The sequence below is a fragment of the Centruroides vittatus genome, unplaced genomic scaffold (genome assembly GCF_030686945.1).
Source record: "Centruroides vittatus isolate TY-2023 unplaced genomic scaffold, ASM3068694v2 contig_18, whole genome shotgun sequence".
NCBI classification, from domain to species: domain Eukaryota; kingdom Metazoa; phylum Arthropoda; class Arachnida; order Scorpiones; family Buthidae; genus Centruroides; species Centruroides vittatus.
The window spans coordinates 1,994,522-2,017,336 of record NW_027121101.1 but is presented as its reverse complement, the minus strand read 5'-3'; the positions used below and the strand labels follow the sequence as shown (position 1 = coordinate 2,017,336).

General features: G+C 28.2%; 1 protein-coding gene across 3 annotated transcripts in view; it reads left to right on the top strand.

Annotated features, from left to right (window-relative positions):
- Window positions 1-22,815, top strand: part of LOC136969522 (RNA-binding protein 25) — a 134,260-nt gene that overhangs the window by 6,368 nt on the left and 105,077 nt on the right. For 2 of the 3 annotated variants that reach the window (XM_067263704.1, XM_067263703.1), the window contains exon 2: window positions 13,785-13,826. The exons of the other annotated variant lie outside the window; for it this stretch is intronic. In XM_067263704.1, coding sequence (XP_067119805.1) covers window positions 13,790-13,826 — 37 coding nt within the window. In that variant the 5' untranslated portion in view covers window positions 13,785-13,789. The remainder of the gene's footprint in view (window positions 1-13,784; window positions 13,827-22,815) is intronic. 3 annotated transcript variants of the gene reach the window in all.

Sequence of the window (22,815 nt, the reverse complement as noted above, 5' to 3'; positions counted from 1 at the left end):
AGTACAGTAATACCCCAAACTTACGTGATAGGTGGGACCGAGGGATAACTGTGAAAGTCTGGGTATAACTTCACATATAAATACATACAAATTATTTTTAATTGGGGCCGGAGACTAAAGAAAACAAATTTAGAAAAAATGTTTAATAAAATCTTAGATAACATTGTTTCCATCTCAGTGATAATACTGTGACGTTTACGAATGATGCTTGAATTTAAAGATTGAGCATTTTTCACAGCTTCAAGAATTTTTTCTTTACCTTTTATAATTCTTCCGATGGTCGATTATGGTAGATCAAACTTCTTTGATACAAAAAATGAAAATTTGTGAATTGGCAAAGTCTTTAATAATGTTAACTTTACATTCCAAAGATAAAGTTTTTCTTTTCTTGTTTGATGCAGAAAAATCAGTTCTACTTCGTTTGGATGACATAGTAGAGTCTCTCAAGTCTCCGTAGATATAACAAACACAGAAATAAATAACACAAAATAAATTGTAGCTGTGTGTTGATTCCATGCAGCACGTCCGAACATGTAAGCTGAACAATAATGTGGAGGGGGTGAGAAATCAAGAGTTGCGTGGCACTCAAAAGACGAATTGTCGAGATTTGAAAATTGCATAAGTCGGGGTAGTGTAAGTCGAGGTATTACTGAACGTTCAAATGTTCTAGTTCCACAAATAGTTACTATAGTAGAGACATTAGTCATTCTTGTAATAGAATAAGTAACAATAGTAATGGCTTATATAAGATAGATCAGAAGGAGACCCCTCAGGCTCTTAACCTTGTCTTTCCACCTCCTTTGGTTCAGAATGCAGCAGGAACTTGTAGGGGTAGGGATAGTTCTACTTCCTTAAAGGAATCTCTGCTAAATATTTTTAACATTAAGGATGTTGTTAACCCTAATCTGAAGGATAAACAGAAGCTAAATAGCATTATTTTAGGATTTTGGGAAGTTTTTTCTGCTAAGAAGTTTTCAGTGCCAATCCTAAAAATAGCTTCCCCTAGAATATTACTTAAGGATGAAAGGCCCATAACTCTCAAACCTTACAGAGCATCTTACTGTGATAGAGAAGAGATTGATAGACAGGTGGAACTATTGCTAAAATCAGGATTGATTGAACTATCGTCGTCCCCGTACGTTGCCCCAGTCACATTAGCCAAGAAAAGAGGAGGGAAAAACTAGACTATATATGGATTATAGGAAGTTAAACGAGATGATTAAAATTAGTAATGAACCTATTCCCAGAATAGATGAGCTACTGGATAGACTTATAGGTGCAAAAATATTTTCTACTGTAGATATTCTGTCAGCCCTATTGGCAGGTTCCTCTTCATTAAAGGATTACTTCCTATTGCCTATTTCTTTAGGTCCTTACGTGAATATGAAAAAAGATACATCATTAGTGAGAGAGAATGCCTAGCAATTGTAGCATCTATTGAAAAGTTTCACTTTTATTTTCATGATATCTATTTCACCATACTGATCATCAAGCTTTACAGTGGCTGAAAAGTATAAAAAATCCATCTGGAAGGTTATTAAAATGGTCTTTGAAACTAAGCATGTATCTGTATGACATTAAATATCAGAAGGGAAGCCAGAATATAGAAGCTGATTATTTATCCAGAGCTTCCGTGAGCCATTTTGTTACCAGAGGAAGTCCTTTCCAGCCAGGATACCTCATTCTCACCTCACCCAAGTTCTTCCAAGATCATGAAGATGTAATCTGTATTAGAAAGAAGAGATTTACAAAGAAAGTCATATCTCTCTTGCTTCAGTACAAGGTGCTATCCAGGGCACATGCACACTGTGGTCACCCAGGTATAATGCAGATGCTGAAATTAATCAGTCCACATTACTATTGGCCGAATGTCATCAAGGATGTTGTAGAGTTTGTTAAACATTGTGATGTTTGTCAGAAAGCAAAGACACACAACCATAAAAAGTTTGGCTTGTTATGTGAGTTTCCTTCATCAAAAGCTCCATTTGACATGTGATCTATGGACACTGTCTTTGGAATGCAAAGATATGGATCTACTAAAGGCTACCTTCATGTTGCCATCGATCACTTTTCTAGGTTTGCTTGGTGTTTCCCATCCAAATCTACTTCTATAAATGCCTACATAGATTGTCTAGACAAAACATTACAAACAGGCAGCTCAAAATGTCTACTAACAGATAGAGCATCTTCATTTACCTCCTCTAGATTCAGAAGTTATTTAGAAAGGAATGGAATCAAACAACATCTGACAAGTACTCAGCGACCTCAGCACAATGGGATAGTTGAGAGACTAAACGCCACACTTGTCTCTAGACTAAGAATAAAATATTCAGAAAATCCAAAACAATCCTGGACTCAAATGTTATGTGATGTTATGAAAGAATACAATCAAACACCCCATACTATAACAGGATTCCCTCCAATGTTTTTGATGTATGGAGAAATCCACAATTCACCTGACAACTTGAATTATCCCTCTCTCAGCGAAGCACGTAAGATTGCCACCAAAAGAACTGAAATAGCTCATGAAAGAAACAAAGATAAATATAATAGTCAACACCAAACTTCAACGTAGGATCAAATACTATTGCAAACCTTCTTCCATCCTGACCAAGGTAAACTTGCTCCAAAGTATCATGGACCTTTCACCATATTAAAGATAGTATCTCCTTGTAACGTAGAAACAAACAGACCTGTCCAATCATTAAATAAATTAACTGATATTGTAAATGTAGATAAAATTATACCGTATTATAATCCAATCAACTTTAGAGTTCAAGTTGATAAATTGTATAACACCCAGCCCAACCTCCCTGAGGCTCTATGATGTTGCCTTTTCAGGAGAGGGGCATTTAACATATTTTAAATTTTTGTAAACTTTGTATATATTTTTCTGTAATTTACTTTGTTAATCTTGTCCCTTTTGGATTGAGGTTAACAACAGCAATAAAGAATAGAGTTCGAGTGAGGACCCGAAAGTGAACAGATGTGTTTTTATGGTCTCCAATTTTCTTTTGTCTTGCTCACCCTACACTTGACCCCATGACTATGACTGCAAAATAATACTATATATACACACCACACACGCACACACACACACACACACACACACACAATACAATACTACATATGTAACGTAATTTTGAATCATTATTTATATAGATTCAATTTTTTCTTTTATTAAAAGAGTATCATGCTTTCACTTGAACCAATAAACAAACAATAAATAATTAAATGAATATGTTTGTTTTTTTATTTTAATTATTTATATATAAATGCAAATATATATTTCTTTTGTTATATTATATTAGTTTGTGTATCTTTGTGTAAAGTGAAATATCTTGTGCAGAAGGCACATGTAGAAGTGATATAATTTGCATTTCATGCAAATAATGTGTGTAATATGTATTCAGTTTATAAATGTGTGTGTATGTATTTATGTATAAAAATTCTTATATGAATGATTTAATGTAGTATAGTTGAAATAATTGATTATATTGTAATTCAGAAATTTCTGAATTATGAAAATGGGATCATGTTCTGAAGAGATGTACATAAATTTTAATATATCATAATTAGATGAACTGTCCAGAATGTTAAAATTAGATATCATAGAAAACAATCTGGAGAATTAAAATTCTTGACTAATACTTTGTTTTTTATCAGTAAGCAGATGATAATTTATGGTATGTAAAAAGAATAATTACTTGCAATGTAGAAATTATATTACAATAAATTTCAGAGAGAATGATATTAGACAAAAATTAAAATTACCAAATGAATGACATTTTCTTACATTATTACAGATTAAAAATAAAACAACCTAAATTTTAAAGAAGTTAAATTTTAACCATACATGTTCTGACAGTCAAGCTAATACTGGAAATATTTGACTTGATTTATTTCTAAGCAATTTGTTTGATAATGTTTAGTCTTTGCATAGTATGCAATAAGATTTTTTTCTTACAAGCTCCTAGCATGTTACCATAAGTTGTAATTTCTGTGCTCATCTTTTAACTAAAATGATACTTTTAACTTTTTAAATTCTTTCTACCCTTTGAGCACTAAGAGGGTCTGTTTTTAGCAAGCCCATTGTGGGTGTAGTGAGTGGTGAAGGATGGGATCTGACATATCTGGATGAACCACCCCTTAAAACTTTCTGGGGTTTTTTGACTTGCCCATATTTGTTCCCAGTCTTCCAGAGCTACCACCTTAACCATTTGGCTATCTGACCCTTGTATAAAATAATGGCCATAATAATTTTTTAAAGACATTGCAGAGGTTTGATTTATTTCAGTTGTATAAACAATGCAGTAACTAGATATCAATCAGTATAGAAGAAAAACCAAAAACTCCAGCAGAAAACAAAAAAATATGTAAAGATAACTAAAGTTATTGAAAATGTTTGTTTATCATCAAGTTAAATATGTTCGAAAAAAGAACATAGGAATATTGAACGTCATAATTTAAAGGGGGAGAGATCATTTGATTGGTTGTTGATGTTACATGCACAATTTATTACAGGACGTCAAATAGAGGTCTCAATGTTAGAAGGAGGGTGTTCCTATCTTTGTAAATTTATGGCCATATTTTTCTTTCAAACCCTATATATATCTAGCTTCAGGAGTAAGAGAGATGATGATTTGCCAGTCTGGCCACAGAACACCAAATCCGAACACACACACACACACACACACACAGATGCAGTCTGACTATCGCATGCAATCAGAACATAATTCTCTCTTACACCTCAAGAAGCTAGAGATATATAGGGCTTGTAAGAAAAATATGGTCATAAATTAGAAAGATGATAACACCTTTCCTTTAGCATGGAGATCTCTATTTGAAATCCAACAATAAATTTTACGTGTAATATCAACAACCAATCAAATGATGTCTCTTCCTTTAAATTACGATGTTCAATATGCCTTTGTTCTTTTTTTGAACATATTTAACCTAATGTTGATAACTAAGGTTATCAAAAACATTTGTTTCTTAAATCTTGATTGCTTGTTGTTCTCTATTATATGCATTTTCTTAGCACAATGTTGCCATTGAGAACATATCACACAGGAAACATTTTCCAAGGAAAAAGGTTGGTTTATTGGTGTGAATGGATATGCATTTTGAGCTTAATGCCCCTCTTCAGTCCTATTATTACATATTTATCAGCAAATTGATTACAGATTTACAAATTTACAAAATGCATTGAAAAAATTAGGATATGTGTACAATGGTTTATACAATAAAACTTAATTACCTGAGATAGCAACAGTTAAACCAACATGACTCGTAAGAAGATATACACGTAGTTGAAAAAAGGAGGAGAAAATGGAGCTAAAAATTCTTTTTGCTCCACACTTATACACATTAGGATTGTATAACATGTGCTAAAATAAAAAAGGGTAAACTTAAATCTAAAGTTAAGTAAATATTAAGAGGCAGAATTTTTATAAAATTCTGCAGAACTGCTTGGTCAAAAATGGGTTTGTTCCCCCATGTTAAGGTTGCATAGATCTGCTGTGGTTTGCCACTGTTAGAATGTTTGTCCTGCTGTGTCAGGTTGTATGCAATGGTTGTCCCATAGTGGGTGGTCAGCGTTCCAGTCGCCCCCGATGAGTCTGGAGTGCAACTGGTTGCTGATGAGTGTGTCCAAGGATTTCTGCTGAAATTGCCCATTTAGGGAATAGATTGAGAATGGACAGAGGGTGATCTGAGATGTAGAGTAGGATTTCCATATAGCAAAAGGCCAGCTCTCCTGACCGAGCAGCTATGCATTGTATGGACCATTTGTTAGCCACTGCTGTGAGCAGGCCCCTGCTGTAGGAGGAGGGACAGTCTTTCCTGAAGATATCGAAACCCAATAGGGAAAATGGAGTGTCTGGAGTGCCAGGTTTCTTGAAGAAGGATAACGTCTGCCTGATGGAACCATTCTGCTGAGAGTATGTGGTTGCGTTTGGAGTGTTCTCCTCAGGCATTCCACTGGATTATCCTTAGATGTGGGTGGCTGTACTGTCAGTTAGACATGAAGGTTGTGTGATGTCAAGGGATAGCGATGGGTCTTAACAACCTCTGCTGGTGTTGGGGAACAGGCTGTCCAGAGCTGCTGCTCTGGCAGAAGGCGAGTCTGTTTGGAGGTTCATCTTGGAGATACAGCTGTTGGTGTCAGTGGTTGCAATTAATTATTTTGTTGTTATAGCAAGATATAATTTTAAGAAACTTAGTACATGGGCAGGGTGCAATTCAAAATTTACCTGTCCTGCCTGCTTGCCTTGACCAAAAATGGGAAACTGGCAGTTTTGCATCTCTGTGTTAATAGGCATTTTGTTCCATTATGTATTGGATAATTAGATTAGTTTATGCAAATCTTTTGGAAATGCACTCTACATAGTCATGAAAATAATTCTACAATTATAGAGAATCAGCCTTTATTTATAATAAAACTGATGAAACAGAGTATGAAAATAACATATCTAATGAGATTGTTAAATTTATTTTTTAAAACTCATATTTAGGACTAACATAATTTATATCTTAATAATCTTTATTCTTAAGACAGCTATTAGTACAACTCAGATCCAAAAACATGATATAAACATGGTTCTGTCAACCACTTATGGTGGTGACAGAATTGACAAAAACTTAAATTATCAGAATAAATCCTAATTTCCAATGTCAAGGGCTGATGATTTGAAAATATTTACAGACCAACCATCAGAAACAAAACTTCCTTGTCTTAAAAATATCAAATGGATTTTATACTTCAAAGTACTTTGTTATAATGTGACCAAAAAGTTACCTGTCTTGATGGACAATGTTTGACTGAAAAAATAAATATGATAGTATATGAAGTCCTGCCTTATATCATACAATAAATGACATGTTCATACTATTTTATAACTATGCTAATGTTAGCTAGACTAGATGTTTTGTCAGGAAAAAAAAAAGTTGTTTAGTCAATGGTAACTATTTAGCACAATGTTTGTTATAATGCCAGTTTGTTGGCAGTAACAATTACTTAACACTTTCGGATCTGATCTTTACAGTGTCATGTTTCTTTGTTGACCTTTTTTAAAATCTTGTGCATTTGAAAATGAATAATGGTACTTTTTGGTTAACAAGATACCAACTGATATTTATAGGAATGGGTAAGATTCAAGTTCTGAATGAGAGGTTTCACACCATTCCCAGATGTGTTGACCATTTACATGATATTTGTCTCCAAAGGTCAGTTCTTAACGCAGATCACTGTACTGCCTATTCTATGTGCTTCACATGTAGGTGTCTGCTTAGGTGCTTGCTATTGCTCTCACCTCAGTGCCTGGATGGGGTGAGCACCACATACCTCCCTAAAACTATATAACATTAAGTACTCCACGAACAGTCAAGTGGGCTACTCGAAGCTGGCACAGTTGCGTGGACTAAATTGTTAAATGTGATAGACTTTGTGATAGTCTTCTGGCATCTTGTTAACTGAAAAGAATTTGAATAACTTTACTGTTTTATGACTAGTTTATATTGAAGATTGTTTTTTCCCCATTTAATATGATATATAATAAGTAAGAATTTATTGATACAGGTTTGATTGTTCATAATATACAAATGCAGAACCCAATTATTTTAGCCTTTATTTATAATTGCACCATTTGAAAAATGTGTACTCAATTATGATTGGGTAATTGTTTTTTTTTCTATTTATTGTTTTCTGTCCTTTGACAAAGATATATGTTGATGAGTGTAACAAAATTGTAGTTTTTGTTTTGTTTATATGCCATTTTGGTAAATATGGAAATTTACACACCATGAAAAACTACAGTACATTAATCTGCAATAATTTGATGTTTATACTTACTTACTTATTTGTATTTACATTTTAAAAGAACTAAGCATTAAATTATTTAATAATAATAGTAACAACTTCAATGAAAAAAAAAATGGCAGGAAACCATTTGTTGCAGAAAAAATTTGATAAAAATTGCAATTGTAAAATTTTGTCAATAGATTGAGCTAGAAATATACTACTAACAGAGTTGATAGATATACTGGTCTTTGAGCTATGCTCTCATCTAGAGTTAATGTGTCAGGCTGCTGATAGTTGGCATTAGTCGCACAATGGTGAGAAGTTGGTTTATCTATTTGGTTAATAGGTATTTTTACTGTTTTCAAGCATTTTTGTAACTTTTTCTACTGTTTTGTCAAAAAAATCTTAATTTTTAATTACATTTTAAAATTTTATATCAATGTATAAAGAAAGAAAAAATATATTTGGTTTATAAAAAAAAAATTAATAAGATAATTTGTAATTACAGATGAGGATGTGGATAAATTGAAAATTATGTTTCCGATTTAATTATTTAGGTTTTAAATAGTTTTAAACTGTTTAAACTGTTATATTGCTACATATTGTGAATGAAAGTTTTGTACATAATGTTCTGAGTATAACATATCTGTTCAATACATAGGTATATAGGTTATTTATTTTACCATAACGTAAAATAAATAAATAAATTTGCATTTTACTGTTTTATTTTAATACATGTGTATGACAATATAATTAGGAAAACCATAGCTTATCCTCTGATACATTTAAATAGCCAAAGAAATTTAATCCAGATAAAGGCAAACTATTTTTTAATTAATTCATTAACTTTAACACTACATAAAGTGTTTTATACAATTTTACTTGATTCAGTATAGTGAGAAATAGTATTTGGGATGAAAATAGTTTTGTATTTTTGACATGAAAAAAATTAATTTCTTATGACATTCATACTGGCTCTACATATTTTGGTAATGTATATAATATTCTGCACTATCAAAAGTAGAATATGAATGAAGATTTATTGATGACCTTAATAAACCTGTCCTTTGTTTATATAGGCCTAAAACATCACTAACATGTCCTTCTTTTAGACTCCATGTCATCACTGTCAATATCTAAGAATAATGTTTGAACTCTTACCGTCCTACATTTACTTATTTTATTTGTCAACCTCTAACTCATCATCCTTTAATCATCTCTAAGTTGTTATATGTCTGTAAATATGTTGAATATGTTGTCTAAAAAGTTGGAATTTCCGTTTTCCTTTAACAGCCTATATTTGAAATTCAAGAACTAAATCTACTGACTTTTAATCCCCTTCTCTAATCTGTTCTTAACTTTTTTTTGGCTCAAATTTAATCTCTATCATTAATAAACACAATATAAATTGTGAATAGCATATATCATAGCTCCTTTCTTACTGCAAACTACAATAATTTACCTAATAATAAATAAATAAAAAATATGGGCTTAATCTTGAAAAACTCCAAAGCCACCCTAAATCCCAAATCTCCTTTTTGTAACACTTTAATCTATCTTGTATTAATGCATGGTTTAACATTTCTATACATTTCCATAATTTAATGCATATCATTTTCATCAACTCCTTTTCTTCCTGATTCAGAGTTCTTGGGAATCCCAAAGGCATCCCATATTAATAATGTATATACAGGCTTAACTATAAATTTTTTTACTACATTTTCTTGCCCTTAACAAAAACTCCCAAAAATATTTAAAAATCAACACAAATTGTAAGCAAAAAACAAACAGTCTAATCAATTTAAAATCTAAAAAGTGAAAGTGACAGTTAATAGAAATAGAAATATTAACAATATTTACAAATAAATAATGTTCAAAACCAAATTAAAATTGTATTTATAAGCAGTCCTTTAAAAAAGACAAAAGTAATATGAGTTAAAAACAAGAAAATTTCATATATTAAAAGAATTTCAAATGTTTACAGCAGACTCTCCCTATGCTTAAACCAAACTTACGCATGGAGCAATTGCAGTGCTCGAAGTGGCAGAAATATTTATTATGCCTTAGCGTTAGAGCTATTGGCAGCTCAAAGATCAGTATATCTATCAACTCTGCTACTAACAAAAAATTGGTGGCTGTAGGAAATACAAGCAGACTCATTTAACTCTACTTCTCCAAACTCTATCTAGTTTAGTTAGTAGTTTATGACAGCACAATGAATGCTAGTAATTGGAATGCAACATATGACAACATTTGGGATATAACCAATAAGCACCATTACTTTTTATAATATATAAATATCTGATGAAAAGTAAAGATAGTTGGTGACATAAATGATTTAATTTAATTATTATTGTTTCAGCCAATAATAATCTGATGGAAATAAATTCTAGTTTCATTCCAATCTGGCTCAAACTTTTCTTTTAATGTTAATTGGTGATGCAGTATGGAAGAATTGTAATAGTGATATAGTTTGTGATACTAATATCAGTATTGGTTTTGGCTAGATAATTTCTGATGTCTCCAATACCAAAAAAAGTTTACAGAACAGTGACAGCTTGTAGCTACATAACAAAGAATTATTGCATAGAAAAATTTCTAATTTATAAAAATGTGATTGACTTATTGTACTCATTCAAATATAAGTCTTCTTACCATACTTTTCACTTAACATAGTTAATGCACTTGAGGCTTCTTTCTCTCAGAAATTTTCAGAATATAAAAACATACCTTTGATGATATGTGATTTAAACTCTCTTTTGGCTTTGATTCTATTAAACTTTATTCAACACAATATTTAAAAGAATCAAAGTTTATTTGGTTCTTTAAGTTAAAATAGTAGTATATAACTATATTAAAATTTTACGATGAACTATAAAGTATCGGTAATGAAATTGATAGAAACTGAATATTGTTATCAGTATTAGAATAAACACACTTTTCTTTCATATCTGTACATTATTAATGTTGATTTGCTAATATTGTATCTTTATGTTTGATATTAATTTAATGTATCTATCAAGCTTTAAAATTTTTTTCTATAATAATGTTTTTGGCTGTATTGTTTATACAATGCAACATTTTTGAATGGTATTCTGTAAATTTAATCTTCAGAAAAACTTAAAAAGTTCTATTATTATTACATAATCTACATAGCAGAAGTAAGGAATTGATCAATAATTTAAGAAATATTTAACAGAAAATTTTTATCTTATTTTCTAAATAATAAAAGTTTATGCTAAATTTTAAGTTTTTTAATTAGTCTGCTTAATTCATTGTTTAAATTAACAGCTGTGGAAGAATAAGAATAAAAATGAGATTAATGAATTGATAAAATTGATCCAAATCTTGGATAATAATTTGAAATGTATTATAATAATAATTTATCTCCTATAATTCTTAGAAATAATTCTAAAGTCTTTTCTGATGAACATTTAAAAATTTATGATTTTTATTTAAGTTTTAAGTTAAAGATATTGTTGCCTTAAATTTGCAATACTGAATACTCTTTTTTAATGATTGTTTTTCATAAGTTTCAAACAAGACTTTTTATTATCATAAAATTTGGTAAATAATGAACATAAGTTTAAACTAATTTGATACTGATTTGAAAGACATCATTAGTCTTATAGAATATCATTTGAACTTATGTATTAATAAAAATGTTAATGATAAAGTTAACGATAATGTTTAACAACTAGCATACAATCTTCAATACCTGCAGCATAAGGAATTGAATAGAGAAAGTTAATTTAGAATTAAAAATTGGAATTTAATGTCCATCAAAAGTTAGTCAGGTACTCTGAAATATATTCATACTTCCAATATCAACTACAAAAATAAGTACAAAATTTCTTCTTTTACCACATTTAGATGGTAACTTCAATAGAATCCTAGTCTTTCTGGATACTTTGGTTCTTGAGGAATATCATTAAACCATCAAACAATCTCACAATACAATGGTAGATGATACAATAGTTATAAAAAAATTATTGCAAAATGGTTAAAGTGCAGAATATTCACATCAGATAGAGCTTTTTTCTGGGTGTGTATACTATATGCACAGGTGGTTCATCACTGAATCTGATACAAATCAATGTTTCAATGTTGCAAAAAGTTTCTTATTGATAGACACTTATACAAAATGATAGGGAAATTTCAGTACTTTGGAACTTAATATCTCTGAAATGGATCATTAAATTTGAAAACAAAAAGCTTATTGTACATCTTCAGACTCATCTCTATCTATTGACATCTAATTTATTCAAATTCACCAAGAAATCTACAAGGAGTTAATAATAAAATAACAAGCCAATAAAAAAATTCTCTTTAGTGTAATAGATTGTTAAAAAATGATTTAAGTTAAAAAAAATTAAATAAATTGACAGCATTGTAAATTGACTTATCTATATATAGACAGAAATACTCTCCTAAAACTACTGCAAAATTCCTTTTCATTATTAAAATTTTAAAGATAAAAATATAAAGTTGCACATTTAAAATCGAAATAAAGATGAAATAATGTTCAAATATATCTTGATCAGAAAAAATTGTGAAATTAGTATATTTTAAAATGTTAATTTACAGTGTTTTTTTTTATAGAATTAAGAAAAATTTTAAGATGTTAGAAATGTAGTTATTATCATCAGAGTATTTTAAAAATTGTGTTAAAATGTAAAATGATACTTTCATCAGTTAACATACAGCATAAAGAATGACTTGATGAATTTTTTTAAGACTGAATATGAATTATTTAAACGATTAAAGTTATTTAGAAAAATTCATTTGTCTTTTTTTTTTTTAATTACAGTTTATTAATTTGAAAAAGCAGTTTACTTGATTTTAATATGATGATGATGAAATAAAAATGATTTTAATAATTTAGAACAGAATTTTTTAGTTTCCAGTTAAGTGTTTTTGTAGTTAAAGGAATTAAAAAGACAATTTGTTAATTCTCAACCATTTTCTCTTTAAAGATGAAAACTAAACACAGTAAGTCAAAATAACCATATTCATTGCAATGATTTAAGAAAAATTGATTTGTTATCTAAAGGAACTTATTTTGACTCTTGTTGGCAATGGTGTAGTCATTTTTTTCCTCCTGACATACATTGTACTGTACATTTGTTTTAAATATCATTAAGTTTCTTGCTAACTAGTTTGAATCAATATAAGGATCCTTTTTGATTGTGTTCATAAATTGATTATAGTTAGTTACTATAGTTACTAGCAGTTGTATCATTAAACAGAGTTGTAGGTAGGAAGAATTTCCAAATATTTCAGTTCTACAATTGTCAGTCATCAATTATACTGAAAATACTTTTTGCATTTTTTATTTATTTAATAAAATTTTTCATTGGCCTAAACCCATCAGACTTTATTTTTAAGTTCTTATTAAAGATAATGATAAAAATAAGTTTAGATTGTATTTAGATATCTGTGCATGTAAATTCATATGCACTTATGATATTTATTCTAAATTTTTGTCTATTTTAACATGTTTCTTATATATTATTATATTTCATAACATTTAAGTCTAAAATATTTTTGTTATAACTTTATAGTTTTATACAAATTGCAAAAAGTCATTTTTTGAATCAATGATTAGATTATTATTATTTCATGTATGAAATACTGAATTTAAATGTAATTATAATAAATTTATAATGTTATTCATCATGACAGTCCAAGGAAATAACAAATTTGCTAAGCATTTAAAATTTCATAAATAGTAAAGTAGGATAAGTAATAAATTTTTGTGAGATTAATTATAATAAGTAGATATATTCTATGTTAAGTTTATGTAATACTAAGGTAAAAATTTGGCTTAAAAAGAAAGATATTGACTATGGGAGTTTAAGCAAAGTATATTTTAACTTACTATCACTAGGCAAAACTCTCTAACAGCAAATCTCACTTGGGGTCTAAAGACCCCAATAAAAAATTTATTTTTATTAAAGTTGTTTTATAAATAATTTTCTAGTTGTAATGGCAGATCGATTCTCTCAAATGTTCTTCGATGTAGGTAAGTTACTCTACACAATATATTTTTGTTTATTAGTTTTAATATGTAATATGATAAGAAAAATAAAAAAACATGGATATCAACTTTTATAATTTTTATATAATCACAAATTCTTCAATAAATCATATAACTTTATTTCTCTTCAGCTAAAGCAATTAGAATTTATAAAATTTAGTATTTTAGAATTGAAAAATTTGAAATAACTGATAACTTATTACATTGATGAATTTGTATGTTTATAGTTTTATTATGTTATCTTTATTACTATATCTATATCTTTACACCAAACAATCTTAGTGTGGCTACAACTAAATTATTAATTACAATTGAGATTATTTTTGTTACACATGAAGCATGCAATGCCATAACATTGTAAATGCCAAAACAAACTTTTCAAGAGAGAGAAAAAGCGCTTCTTGTATTGAATTTCAATTTCAATTTTAATAAAATGGTAAAAACTCACTAGATTACAGATTCTCTAGAATATCAAAATGATGTAAACATAAGCTGTAATGTTTTAAGCATCAAAAGTTGTGTGACTTGAACTTTAGTACTTTAAATATTATGGCTTCACATAAATTCAACTTGAAAATACAGCCAATTACAGTGCCAATATTGCCACAATATTTTTTGAAGCAAAAAACATTGAGTTTAGATTTCAGTTGTTCAATAAAATGTATTTAGAGAAAAATGACATTTACAACATTATGGCATTGCATACTTTACATGACAAATTTTTTTCTAAATTCTATGTAAAACGGTCTGTGTATAGGGAACATGTATAATCATTAAATTTACATTTTTATATTTATAGAAACAAGTACAAAAATTTTATTCTCTTTCTCTAATTAAAATCATTAAAAAGAAAGACATTTAAAAAAAATTTTTTTAAATAATGCTTTAAATTTACTATAATCATAGTAACTATAAAATACTATAATTGTTAGATTATCAATTAATGCAATTTAAATGACATTAGCTTGATTGATGGTCATGTGTTTTTCAATTATAGTAATTGGCAAATCATGGAGTTGCATTATATTTTATAGTCTGTAGACGGATATTAATATCCTTTATAAAATACTGACAAATTTTTCAATAATTCCTTTTTTAGAAATTTTTAAGTTAATTATTTATAATTGCTTTAGCTACACATGGCATATGCTGTTTACACTTTATTCTAAGCTTTCTTTAAAGTTATTAATAATGAAACTTTAAACAATTGCTATAAATTTTTAACATGTAAATTTATACAAAATATTTATGTATTGTTTTGAAGGAAAATAATAATTATTATACTAGTTTATTAAAACTGTGAATCAGTGACATGTTTGAACCATGTTTAAACAGTAAATTTGCTTGTATTGTTGTTCTATTCAGTGTGACTTACTTTATCGAGAGTAATCTACCTTGTTTATCTAGAGAATATATATACTGTATATAAGAATACATTTGCTTTATATAAAGAAAACTGTTTATACTTCAATAACAGTTTACAACTATGTTATATGGATGGTGAGTGAAATAGCCTGAAATGTAATATATGTCAAAGTGAAAAATCAAGGTAGATAGCATAAGAAAAAAATGTATAACTACAGTCTGGTCCATATATAATAAATGTGAAGGGGACTGAGTAAAACTTTATTACAGTGATATTTCACAATAAATGTTTGTTCATTTATTTCTGATTTCCAAATGCACATGGTATTTTCCATTTAACCAAAATGTAGAAAATGTTCAGATTTGTATTTAAAAACAATAAAAAAAAAAGATGTACTGTAAATAACATTTTTCTTTGCACAAGAGAAAGATCTCAATGATCTCTATTTTTGTCTCCAATGACAAAACTTTATTTCTGTTTAGACTTGGACATTATGGTCAAAATACATTGCAATGAGCTTGCTGTCTTTTCTTAATAAAACAAAGCCAGAATAAATTGAATTTTAAGCAGGACAATCATGTCTGTCTCCTTCAGTTTATTGTTTGAAATTGGTCAATATAGCTGTCAGTATTGGACAATCATAGGCTAAAGTGTGGGGAACAGGATATGGTTCTGAATGTTTTGAAGTCTGAAAGAACAAAAGAACAGTCAGTCTGCTGATTAGATCTCAAAGTGATAACCTGACTGTTGACCTACTGTAGTTCTTTAATGAAAGTAAAAAGGGATAATTAAGCAGTAACTTTGTCACCCAGTATTAGTTGTAGACCTAAATATTTAAAGTTATTTGAAAGTTAAAGGTTTACAGATATATGCATTTGCTATACCAGGTGATTTAAAATAGATTTCACAACTTTGAAAGAATATAGAATTTTAATCAGATGATTTACAGAATCAGTTGGCAGGTTAATTTATGACAAGACATACCAAGTTTTACCTCAGTCACTTTGGTTTTGAGTGAGTGCCATTTGCATTAGTGCAGACATCCCACTTGAGTTTATTTCTAAACTTAAAGTAGTATATTGGTTGTCACCTTGGTGACTGTTATTGTGATTTGAGTTTTAAGCTTAGCAAGATTTGCAGGCAAGGATGGAATGAACACTAGGTTTTTAATGAAATCCCAGAAGCAGATGTCTGGAGTTTTCTGAATGTTTCCCATGAGGGTGGATTGTTTCAAGCTGGGTCAATAGCATGGCACCTCTTTTCCCAGATTTGACACCCTTCAGTTTTTTTTTTCTTCTTGGTTCATTAACGATCTAGTGTTTGTTCTACTCTTCCATCAAATCTTGATGAGCTCAAAACTCAAATCACTGTCATGTTTTCCAATGTTAAAACAGGTATGTTGGTTCTGTTGCATAAAATTGAATTCAGGTGAGATGTCTGCCACATCACCAATTACACTCATCATCAAACCAAAATGTTTGAACTAAAACTTGATGTGTTCTGCTACAAAATCAGTTGAGGTGTTTTATAAGTGTTCTGATTAAAATTTTATATTTCTTCAAAGTTGTAAAGTCTATTTTGAATTACCCTATACTTTCATGTTGATGAAAGTATAGTGAATGGAAGTTATATCCTTAATCAGATTTCAGGTAAAGAATTTAGGATTAAGATTATTTTTGTTGGATTGTGTTTAGAATCCTCAGCATTGATTTTTTTACCTCATAGAATCATTTTTACAGTTTATAAAGAAAATTTAACAATAACTGCAAAGGATTACAAATGTACCTGTTTTTGCATTTTTCTGAAAATTTCATTTAGAAATTCATCTATATATCATTATTATATGTTTATAGGACAGTTTCATTTTAACGTAGACTTTTAAATAATAATTTGGAATATTCCAAATTTAAAGCTTAACATGTGTAGGCAACCTTTGTGTAACATGGAACTTTTAGCAATACTCTTTCATTCTAATACATTCAAAGAATTGCAGCAGATCACTCATAACAGTATTTGAGTTTTTGTACAGGAATAATTCTGTTGTTATGTTAATGATTTTTCTTAACATTTTTTTTCCTTTTCACAAAACCGCAATGTTGGTTTGTTAGCTGTTAAAAGAAAAAAAAATTGGAAAACCCTCATATTTACATTTTTAGATCATATTTAAGTTTTATGCTACTGAATTTGTGCTTGCCATTAAAAATTGTGATTTAAGATTTTATTCATAATTTTAGTTTTTACTTGATTTATTTTATTAATTTTTTTATAGGTATGTATTATATCACAACTTTATTCTTAAGAATTCTACCGAAATAATTTTTTGCTGTGAATTAAACTTTTAAATTATAGCTGAAGAAATTAAAAAAAGCACTGCTCAAAAGGAATAGAAACTTTATAGAATCAAAGATACAAATTTTAGATTGTCTCAAAAAAAAAGAGAAAAGGTATAATAATAAGTTGCAAGCATTTAAATTTAAATAAAACAACACTTTGAACCATAAAGAAAATAAACAAGAAATTTAAAACTGCTATTGTTGCAGGATCTATTTCTGGAAATTTGACAGATTTTTGTTACAAATCAAATAAACAGTGGGATTCTTATTGGATTACATTAAGGTTAATCAATTAATAAACTACTAAGCAGTTTGGCTATAGGCAAGTAATTAAGCTGCCATCTCTTATTAAATTTAATTTATGATATTCTAGAAGAAAAGATCAGCCTGGAGCAGGAATCAAACCTGTAACTCCTGCTTTCTGTGCAGATGTGTTGCCAATTATGCTACCTAGTCCTCTCTCTGATCTTTACTTTTAGACCATTTAATTAGAGAGATAATCATACTAGTTACTCACCAGCTTTTTAAATTAAATTTATTTCTTATTAAATTTAATATAAGATGATGACTTAACAATCGTCCTCTATCCAAATTGCTTAGTAACTTATTAATTAGCTTTAATGTAGCCCAGTAAGAGTGTTGCCATATAAGAGCAATTACTCCCAATTGCTATCTTATTTACACTTTCTTAACATTTTTTTTTATATTCAGATGTGTACAAAATATAAGTGAATGATTGAATTTAAACTGAGAAAAAATCCTTTAATGTTCAGCTGCAGATTTATATTAGAACAATATTTTTAGCTGTTTTTAGTAGCCATCAAGTTTTAAACTAATTTTAAAAAAGATATTACATTCTAGAATATTAAGTATATTTCATATATTCACAATTTAAAGCAGTATTTAAGCTTAATTTCGACTTGATAACAAAATTTATCTGTAATTAATTTAAAAATTAAGAGAATAATAATAAATACAAAATATACAAAGTAATTATTAACTAAATACAAACAAAATATAACTAAATATTATAACTACAAAACATAAAAAGGTTTTAATAACCATCCAATAATCTCCATGTGTTGGATAAGGATTCTGCAACCATAATCCATAATTGATACAGCATTTTTAAACTGTTAATTTCAGATAATTTGGCTTGCTTAATTAGTACTAAAATGTGATGTTTTAGAATATTAATGGTATCTTTTTTTTTAAATTAATCAATCAGTCCAGAACTTATGATAGTTCATTAAAAATAGCTGAAAAAAATCTCTCTAATATAAATCTGTGGCTATTACAGATTTTATTCTCAGTTCAAACTTTAATATTCTCCAATATCTTTGCTAACTTTCTATTAATAATATCCAAATAGTTTATAGTTGCTACTAATCATGTCCAAAGCAAGAACAAAGAAACAAGAATCTATAACTTTCCAAATAATCAATAATAATAAAAAGACTACAAGAATATTTAGTAGGAATTATGTATAAAGTATACATAATTCTTACTAAATATTCTTGTAGTCTTTTTATTATTATTGATTATTTGGAAAGTTATAGATTTCTTCTAAAAACAATTTTTTACCAGTATTTTAGAAAATTTTCTAAAATTTAAAACTGAAAACTTCATTGTAATATATTAGGATTTCCTATAATCCATTTATTCTTTCTCACTTTTTATAACAATTGGATGTTATTTTTTCCTCAACAGAATTGGAATAAGTGAAACTCTTATAAAAGCACATTACTTAATTGTTATGCGATATCTTATGTAAGTTTGATTGCTTCAAAAACATTTATATCACATATGTACAGTACAAGTATATCTGTATAAGATTTACTGTGTGATTTGTGATATATAATTTTATACTAATTTGTTGAACTACAATTAAAATTTTATATGTTGAAGCTGTAACCAGCTCCAATGTTAATAGGACAAAAAGATTTTGTGGTCTTACTAATGAAATATTCATGGTTGATAGAGGTGTTAATTAGAATTACATTTCACATGTTAAAATTCTGTGAAAAATATGTTCTAAATATTTATGCTAAGTGAAATAGATTTGTAAAAGGTAAAAATTTAATAAACTTGCGTAAAGAATTATCATTTTTATTATTCATTTTTTTCAGATTATCATTATTTTTGTTAAACAATCAGAAAAATTGTTTTTATTTCCTTAATATACAGTAAAAAGGATTACTATTTTTAAAACTTCTAAAATACAGTGGACTCTAAGTTGACAGTGATCATAGTGATCAAGATTGAACCAAAGTGATCATAATTACCATTGATTACAATAACCGAAAAAACAACAAAAAAAATTATAGAAAATGAAGCAATGATATCAAGCAGTAAAAAATTTATTTATGTTGATTGTCTAAAGTCTTCAGGTAATGAATCATGAATAAAGCATTTGTATGAGTATTGCATCATAAAATTGTTTGATTGACATTGTGCTCTGCATTGTAAGACCTTCAATATTTGTTGCATTTTAATACTAGTTGTTGATTTCCTCATCACTTTTTTCAGTTGCATTAGTATTACGTATTGTAACCACTTTTGTCACACAGAACAATTTCTTCTTTCTGTTAGATATTCTTTAGTATTATGAGCCCTTGTGGCTCTTAGCTGCAGATATAATTAACCTTCATTTTTCTTGATTCATCATCATCTCTTCTCAATTTGTTATATTCATCTCTCTGAAATTGCTCTTCACATTATCTATCCAGCATCATTGTGGTTTTTTCTTGGTCTTTTTCTAACAGTGGCACTACTAAAACTCTTTTACACCTTTTATTCTCATGTTCCAGCCATCTGAGTCTTTTTGCCTTTTGTACTCTGATGATAAAGGGTCTTTATATAGTTTATATAATTCATCATTTTTTTCATCAGAAAGCAAAAAAAATATTTAATCAGAAATATTTCCTTTAGTTTACAAATGCATTGAACAGTGTGGAAGAAGAATTCAAAATTATCCATGCAAAAATAATTATTCAAGATTGTCTTTTCATCAATGATTATAGTTATTGTTTTTAATTTTGAATTTCTTGTTCCTTACTGTTTTAAGCTGAAGATGGACAAAATAATAGCTGGAAACATTTCTGATTAAATTTGCTTTTATTATTATTATTCATTATTATAACATGGTAACATTTTCATCATGTTTTGCAATGAATACTTGTATTATTGATCAATGAATTATAAGTTACTATTGATGATATTAAAATTTTTAAACACAAGTTAAGTTATTGCTAAGTTAATGTAACAAAAATATTTATTCTTCTGGAAAGTAACATTTTCAGACTAATTTAGTCCAAAATCAGATCTCCAATAGAATTTGTAATATAATTTTTTAAATTTTATATAAATGTTTAAACATATGACAATAGTGCCAAACTTCACATAATTCATTGGTATTACTGTACTGATTGACTTATTTTTTTATATATATCTTATTTCCTGGAAATTTTATCTTTCTTCATTAATTATTTAATTGTTTAGTTTATTAAAAAAAATCTCACTTAAGATTATTTTAAAGCCAGTATTACTATTTCCAAGTAGAAACTAAAGAAGTGCATTTGAAATTAAATAAAATATTTCATACTTATCATAGAATAAAAAATTAATATTTTGTTGTTTATAGCAAAAGAACATTTCTAACATTTTTACATAGTAAGTATTAAAATTCAATATTTACTGTTGTATATTTTTTAAAAAAATTTTTGTTCTATGGAAGATTACTTTAAAAAATAATGTGTGTAATTAGTTCAAAGATTTTTTATTCTAACTAACTTTTTCAAATATATTTTAAGAATTAAAATATTCAGTATTAAAGTAGCTATTGTTGATAGTGGTAATTATCGGCAATGGAAAATGTTTAAAAAATGCAGTTAGAATAGGTAGTCAATATTTTAAGTGATTATTAGCTTTTTCATTGTTTATAAAATGCGTTTCTTTTGTTTTTCAGTTATTTCATTTTTAATGTGTTTTTGTGTAAATGTTTCATTACATAATTTATATGCTTTGTATAATGAAACAAAAATTTAATGTTTTTAATTTTTATATGTATAAAACATATACAGATTTGTTGAATATTGTCATTATTTGACAAATTTTCATACGTGGACAGTTTGCATTGAAAAAATACTCAATGTATTATTTTTAAATTTGTTAAAAAAATGTATTTATGAAAAGGGATCAAATTATGAGAAATAGATGAGGTCTCTATTTCTTTTATTTCAAATGTGAACATGGTACAACAAACAAAGCACACAAAACCAATCTCCAGAAAGACAGGGAGAAAGAAGGTGGAGGGGGTTGTAAGATTAAACTTTGTAGATTGACTTTCATGTATGGAAATCAAACATTTGCTTTCTTGTAGTTTTGTCTTTCTGGAGATTGGTTTCATGTGCTTTGTTTGTTAACATATACCCAGTTTTGAGTAGTTGAATATAAATATAGTACAATGTAAAGCAAATGGAAAAGATAGACATATTTAATGTCTGTTTTTCAATATAGTCTCCTTGTTTGTTGTGAAACTTGGCATTAAATCAAAGAATCAAAGTCTTGGTAGTAGAAAGATACATCCTGTAGATGTAGCTAATGTTTTACTCTATCTTGGACATTTTCAACAAACTGAAGGCTGTTTTAATGGTACCTCTTCAATTTGTGAACTAGTGGAAGACTGAGAGAATGTTGTTCTGTTATACGATAATGTCCTGTCACATAATATACTGTGAATTTCTGCCTATTTGTCAGAATAGAGGAAGAGATTCACAGGAAGCCAATGATTTGGCATCATTGGCTTTCACCTGTTTGTTACATTTTGCTAAATCAATATGGCTTATGTTTCCAATCTAATGAAGATGAAGTCAAATATTAGTTACATCTGCAAAAAACATCTTTCTACTACTAAGACTTGGATTCTTTGATCTACTGCTATGATAACTATCTTAACAGAAAAGTCAAAAAGCTAGACAGTGTATCTTTCTCTTTACCATTTGTTTCACTTTGTAACATGTTTTCATTTTAAATATAAAAAATAGAGAACTACTTCTGACTTTACCTCATAGCATAAATTAAAAATTCAATTACATTCAAACTTTTATATATATATATATACATATATATATATATGTATTTTTGATAATCTACTGATTTTCTTTAGTAGGAGTAACTATGTAATTATGTTGAGATTAAGTATTTGAATAAATTTTAATCTTAAGCTTTATAAACATAGATGATAACTGTGTTACGACGATATCATAATATAAAA